The sequence below is a fragment of the Alosa alosa genome, chromosome 11 (genome assembly GCF_017589495.1).
Source record: "Alosa alosa isolate M-15738 ecotype Scorff River chromosome 11, AALO_Geno_1.1, whole genome shotgun sequence".
NCBI lineage: Eukaryota > Metazoa > Chordata > Actinopteri > Clupeiformes > Clupeidae > Alosa > Alosa alosa.
This window is the reverse complement of record NC_063199.1, coordinates 22267413-22273924: the sequence shown is the minus strand read 5'-3', so window position 1 is coordinate 22273924 and position 6512 is coordinate 22267413. Positions and strand designations below refer to the sequence as shown.

Sequence of the window (6512 nt, the reverse complement as noted above, 5' to 3'; positions counted from 1 at the left end):
TATAAGGATAATATGTGCAATATATGGTTTACTCCTGAAAGTGGCCCCTTTTGCATTTTTCTCATACAACTATATTATGAGAAACAAATATCCATAAAGTGAACATTGTGTATGACATTTATAGGTAATGTGCATGATAAACTATATTTTCTTTAAATGTTCCATGTAATTATATGTTGCAGTTTAATATGTTTTTTTAATTATATGTTGCAGTTTAATAAAAGGAATGATGTATGATTTTTTGTTCCATATGTAAATCAACACAAAATTATATATGTTTTTATATGTTTTTGTTTGTAGTGTGTATTTACTGTAAAAGGAATCTATGATGTCTTTCTATGTTTCTTATATGTTCCATGTAATGTTTGTCGTTTTTAATTATATGTTGCAGTTTAAAATGTATATTCCTTTTATATGTAAATCAACACAATTTATATGTTTTTTGTTTGAAGTGTGTAATTACTGTAAAGGAAATCTATGATGTCTTTCTATGTTTTTTATATGTCAACCAATTTAAAATTACTGTCACTATAAAAAAAACATAGTTTTTCTTTTTGACTTCTGTAGACAATTCTGTACACTTTTAAACTGCTAGAGCAGACATGGTTAACATGCAATTATTAATTCCTGCCATGTAGTGGTATATGTCAATCTAGATCTGTAATATGGAAAACATAGGCCTAGACGTTTCACAGATGTAAACATTCAGCTTTTTTATTAAATGAAAACAAACAGCTATACAAACTACAGTAGCTGTATTACTTTAGATTACAATTAACATGCCAATCTCACTAACATGCCCTCAACACTAATTAAATGGCCTCCAAAGGCAGAAGTTTAACTGTGAGGTGTGGAGGTTTTACTTTTAGACCTGAGCTCGGTAATCTTGGCATTGATCGTGGTTCCGATGCTGGACAGTGGAGTCCCTGGAAACCTCTCAAGAGTTGCACCTACACATGAAACAAACACAGAAAAATGCAAACATGTACTATAGTAGGCTGTTGTCAGGAGATACAGAATAGTGCACTGAATAGTGAATATGAACATAAAAGCTTTCATAAAGCTGAAAACCTACTGTAAATGGCATCCAATTTATTTTTGTCCAGTGGTAGACGAGTATCTCCTCCACTTCTTTTGGTCCCCCGAAGATTGCTCACCAGTAATATTTCCAATGGGAAGACTGCAGTGAGGAGATGCCTCACAAACACAGTGGCTGAATTTGAATTGAGGGCATAGGCCCATGCTATTTTGTCAATCATGACTCCAGTCCCAGGATGAATCTCCACCTGTTTAGATAAGGACCCAAGGAGAGCATTAAAACTGGAATATGGTATGTTTTGTCATCTCAACATATGTGAAGCAATATTCCAGATTAAAAGCATTCTAGGGTCTATTTGAGCATGGGAACGAGTAAAACTTTTGTTCAAAAGTGATTTTAAACGCATAGCAGCATTTTTCTAGTTTGATGGATGGAAGCATTCGCAGCACTTTAGCTTGCAATGAACACTCTATGGACAGATCGTAGGATGCATTCAGTCGCAACTTAACCACTAACAAGGCTCAATATAGAATCATACTTCATCAGTTGTATTAAGAGGATCCCTACACAAAATATGAGTGTCAAAAACATTGTAAGTGTACACAAAAATAATTTAAAAAGAATGTTTATGAAGACTGTTCAAATGGACCCTAGAATGATTCTTTCCCAGAATATTGCTTTAAGATACTGTATAAAGGGTTAGACATACTCATTGCAAGGACGTCTCACATACAGTACATCTATTTTCTATCTTAAGTATTTATTTATTCTTTGAAAATAGATTACCTTAGATGACTGGGAGACAGTTGGTGATGGAATGGGGGGAGATGCAGATGTGGCTGTAGAGAGCCTAGAACTTGGGGACTTAACAGGGGTGGGTCCTGAACTGGATGTTGACCGAGGAGTACCTTGCAAGGTCAGCCTTGGTGTGGTAGTCTTAGGAGGTGTAATTGAATCCATTATTTTTTTCATGCCATATAGGAGTCCTGGCACATCTAGTTGCAGAACAAGACAGGAACAGAACAGAAACAGTTGTCATCACTCCACAAGCTAGCCTACAGTATAGTCACAATACTTCCTACAGTTATTTAGACAAAATGTGTATCTGTGTAGTTGTTAGGGCTGGGCGATATGGACCAAAAGTCATATCCCGATATATTTAGGTTGAATATCGATATACAATATATATCCCGATATTTTTTCCGCAAAGTTAGAGCTGTAAAATGAAATGTTCAGTCAAATATGTTATTGAAAACTCAATACTCAAATAACAATAAAATGTCAACATAAAACTGGAGTGACTTTTTTGAAATCAAAGCTCCGTAAGGTGCACATTTAAATAAAAAAAAAAATCTTAAATAAAAATAGCCTATAAAATAAAATAGGTAAATAAGGTAATATATATAAGGTAATAAATATATTTCTATGAGAAAAGTAGCATGCAGTTTCACAGCAGTGCAGAGAGGGGAGCAGTGCAAATAGCTCCGGTCAGCGGCTTGCGTGGAGCAAGGATCACGGCGCAAATTTGAACTATATCGATATATGCGATATGGTCTAATCCCATATCGCATTTTAAAATATATCGATATATCATTTATATCGATATATATCGCCCAGCCCTAGTAGTTGTCTAATGGCTCAATATGAATATGACTCAACTACAGTTCATAAGAAGCAGTGATACCTTGAAGAACCATTTCCTTCCATTTGGTGTTCTCTTCTTTAAGGTCCTTGACCTCCTGCTTTAACTCCACCAGTGTCTTTCTAAGGTCATGATTGTCAACTGAATGAGGCTGGCCAGGTCCATATGTCTTCAGGAAGTCTTCTGCAGGGTCCGCCCTCACCTTTGACTTCTGGTTGTCAAGATAAACAGAATTGATAGCAATACTTGGTTACCCATAATGTACTGTAGAACTGAATCAGCAGTGTTCAATTTATATATTACCACTGGAAAATATGATAATTACATATACTACTGATAAAAGATAAAAGTAAATTAATGTCACCTTAACTTTCTTTGGCTCAGTCTCAATATCAGTGGAATCATCTGATTCGCCCCTATATTTTGAGGGGGCCACCGACACCCTTTTGGTCAGCTGCGGTCTTTCCACCTCTTCCAGCAGAGAGTTTAATTTACAGGTGTTTTCAAAGCGGGTACCTAGAGAATAGAGTTTGTCAAACACCATAGTTCATTTCAAACAACTAACTACTTTAGTCTATGCCAATTATAGTTCATACAGAAAAAAAATATTGTTTATGATTGGATGCTAACCAATGCCTTTGAAGTGAGTGTTAATAGTGAGTTAAATAGGACAATTAAGGACAAACTTACCACTAACAAAAAGCACATCTCCTTTATAGTGAGGCCACCCTCCCTTTGGCTTCTTTCCGTGGCGCCACTCAATAAAGGCTGAGTAGGGGGAAATTGGATTTCCATCTTGGTCCATTTTGGAATCATCATAACTCCTTATAGCATCAGTTTTCACATCACTGAACTTCCCTGAATCTTCCCCTTCAATCCACTGTACCACAGCAAACTTTCTCTCCATATTCTTAAAAGATTAAAAGTAAATATATGCATTGTTAGCAATCAGCATAACACCGGGTATAGGCCTAAATGTGAGGAAGTCAAACACCAATCTTCTGCCAAAGGACACTTTAGATATTAATTTTAAGATACATCTTGACAGTGTAACCTACCGGCTCCCTGCTATAACTTAACTCGCAGCTAGCAGCTAACTTTCTGTGAGTTCAGCTTTCCTACCAGAGCACCCTCATAAATTATTTGTATTTTTATTTTAAAAATATGAGAGCTCAACTACAATAGCAACACGTCTATTAACATTACAAAAGGTAAGATTACTTAGTAATGTAACATTAACTTCGTGGCAGCTCCACCACTTCCAGTTATAGTTCTATCAGCTAACATTACCATTAAGTTAGCAGGCTACACTGTATGACATAGGTAGCACTAACTAAAAGTTCTGTTAGCTTCAAAGGTGCCGTCTTCTGTAAACGAGGGAATGTTGGAAGCTACAGCCCAACAAAAATAGCTACACGAATGCACAACTATTTTAAGCCAAAACACTCAAATACTGGGTAATTCACTTACTTCTGGTAGATGCAATCCTTGGATTCTCTGGCTGACGTGACGACGACGGCTGGCATCAGTCCTCAATTCAAAAGTTTAGCCAGATCTCGTAGAATTTTGCGAGATCTGGAGTCGCGCCTTTTTCTCTGCATTCGCTGTTTTCGTTTCGTTCTTTTCTTACTCGCTGTCCTTGTTCTTGACCTTGCGGGTTTGAATGATAATGGCAAAGACTAGGGCAGTATACAGTCATTTCTTTTAAAAGACAAATGATGAAAAGAAAACGCACTTCTCAGGAGAAAGAAAACGAGTGGCTGAGGAAGAATGTTCCTAAACGTACTCTGAGCAGATGGAAAAGAAGGTTTGTAGCCTACAACCATTTCCTGATGCAGTTAGGCATTTCTTTTGGCAGCATCTTAATTAATTAATTAGGCCGTACCTGATTATTTCTTAATTCGAAATAAATTAATTGATTACCTGTTTAATTCCTAAGTAATTTCGTTACCTGTTTATTTCCTAAGGAAAATCACCAGAACATGCGCAGACATTGAGCAACATAGGCCTACTATACAATATGTAAGTGTAGGCTACCACATTTTTTGTCCTAAATGTTGTGGCCTGTGAAAAAATGGATGGCTGATGTTATGACTCTTAGTCTAACTTTGTGGAAATAGGCTACTTGTATTGTTTCAATGTTGCTTTTGTATATTTATGCATAGCTTCATATCTGCACTAGCCTACCACACTGGATTATGGAAATTTATTGAAATGATGGACATAACATTTGGGAAAAAGAGCTTTTCTGCAATGTCTGAGAGGCAGGCACAAGTGAGACAAAACTAGACCTGTAGCCTAATGTCATTGTAATTGCCCCTATGCCTTTTCTGACCCCCACCCCACACACACACAGGAAAATGATGAAGATTGTAGTCAAAGAGAAGAAAACACAAGGGCACCTTTCACATTGGCACAGGTAAGCTGACAGTTAAGCATTGTTACACTTTCTTTTGCTATCCATCTGATTTTTGTGCCTGATTTGGATTATTTTGTATGATTTGTGTAATTAAGGAAACCGACGAAGATACCAGCCAAGGACAAGAGCCGGCAGGAGAACATTTCACATTGGCACAGGTAAGCCACCCCCAACTCTCTCTCTCTCTCTCTCTCTCTCCCTCCCTCATAATTTGTGATTTGTGTGATCAGTTATCAGTGAAAGAGAAGAACAGACAGAATGTTTCACATCAATGCAGGTAAGCAGCATGCAATCTCTCTCTCTTTTTGTTTTTCTCACTGTATTTCTTTTAAAGGTTTTGTATGTGTATTCCTCTCAGGAAAACAATGAAGATAGCAGCCAAAGAGAAGAGCAAACAGAAGAACCCTACACATTGGCAGAGGTAACAATAGTTGGCCTACATACACATTCAGTGAAAAAATTTGATTTGACATAATCTTACAAGACAAGCAATGGCTGGAATAAACTCATGTTCATTATGCAATCCATGGAAGTGTATTGACACACTTATGTTCTGTCATTTATATATATATATATATATATATATAGCCTATATATATGTATGCTGTATTTTTTTCTCTCTCAAATATTATGAACCTGCATAATGATAAGTATAATGTAAAATTGAAAGCAAATATTAAGCTGATATCTAATGCTTTGTTTCTTTTTCTACAATTTTTAGGACAGAAATATCCATTCCCATGGATTAACCGAAGAGCAAAGCTGCATCTCAATACTATCCTTAGCACTGAAACACAACACTACAGGTGTATTGATGGAAGATCTACTGAAACTTCTAAGATTACATTCTGCTGGGACAAGTGCAGTTCCTGCAAGCAAGTATTTTTTGGAGAAACCATTAGCTAGTCTTGTAGATGTGTTTGAATACCATCATTATTGCAGACTATGCTCTAAATACCTTGGTATATCACAATCACAAGAAACACTTTCATGTGTGTCATGTTCCTCATCCATAACAGTAAGGGACAGCTTACAACAAGGTCATTACTTTATTACTGTACCATTAAAGGAGCAACTGAAAGACATTCTTGAGAATCAAGGTATGCATGATCTTTGTTTTCGTGCAAATAGCGGCAATAGGCATGTAATAAATGATATATGTGATGGTGCCTTATATCAGACCTTGAAATCAAGCAGTGAGGAGGCTTTTCTGTCTCTTACATTTAATTGTGATGGTGTACCAGTCTTTAAGTCTTCAAAATTCAGTATTTGGCCAATATTATGTTGTGTTAATGAGATACCCCCTGAGACCAGAAATAAGCATGTACTTCTCTGTGCATTGTGGTTTGGATCAAACAAGCCAGACATGAGCTGTTACTTCAAACCATTTGTGAAGGAATGTACCAATCTTT

The 6512-nt window shown here is 36.5% G+C and overlaps 1 protein-coding gene and 2 long non-coding RNA genes across 3 annotated transcripts; 2 read left to right on the top strand and 1 right to left on the bottom strand.

Moving 5' to 3' along the window:
• Positions 1 to 711: 711 nt before the first annotated feature.
• LOC125302969 lies at positions 712 to 4240 on the bottom strand. Its single transcript, XM_048256384.1, has 7 exons — positions 4152 to 4240; positions 3372 to 3591; positions 3046 to 3197; positions 2724 to 2892; positions 1826 to 2034; positions 1076 to 1286; positions 712 to 950 (listed from the first exon to the last, which is right to left on the bottom strand). Exons 2-7 carry the CDS (start codon positions 3586 to 3588, stop codon positions 838 to 840), a joined length of 1071 nt encoding a protein of 356 aa, XP_048112341.1. The 5' UTR covers positions 3589 to 3591; positions 4152 to 4240; the 3' UTR covers positions 712 to 837.
• A 92-nt stretch (positions 4241 to 4332) lies between these two features.
• LOC125302974 lies at positions 4333 to 5081 on the top strand. Its single transcript, XR_007194995.1, has 3 exons — positions 4333 to 4488; positions 4649 to 4703; positions 5038 to 5081. It is a non-coding gene; the product is annotated as an uncharacterized LOC125302974 (long non-coding RNA).
• A 254-nt stretch (positions 5082 to 5335) lies between these two features.
• On the top strand, positions 5336 to 5974 carry LOC125302973. Its single transcript, XR_007194994.1, has 3 exons — positions 5336 to 5377; positions 5459 to 5521; positions 5822 to 5974. It is a non-coding gene; the product is annotated as an uncharacterized LOC125302973 (long non-coding RNA).
• Positions 5975 to 6512: the final 538 nt, after the last annotated feature.

Bases quoted from the DNA above. Each gene is read 5' to 3' on its own strand.
- LOC125302969 (XM_048256384.1), bottom strand. From the start codon at position 3,588: ATGGAGAGAAAGTTTGCTGTGGTACAGTGGATTGAAGGGGAAGATTCA. The intron at 3,198-3,371 runs GTAAGTTTGTCC...TCTATTCTCTAG, and splicing joins AGATGTGCTTTTTGTTAGTG to GTACCCGCTTTGAAAACACC. The intron at 2,035-2,723 runs GTATCACTGCTT...TTCTGCAACTAG, and splicing joins GAAGGAAATGGTTCTTCAAG to ATGTGCCAGGACTCCTATAT.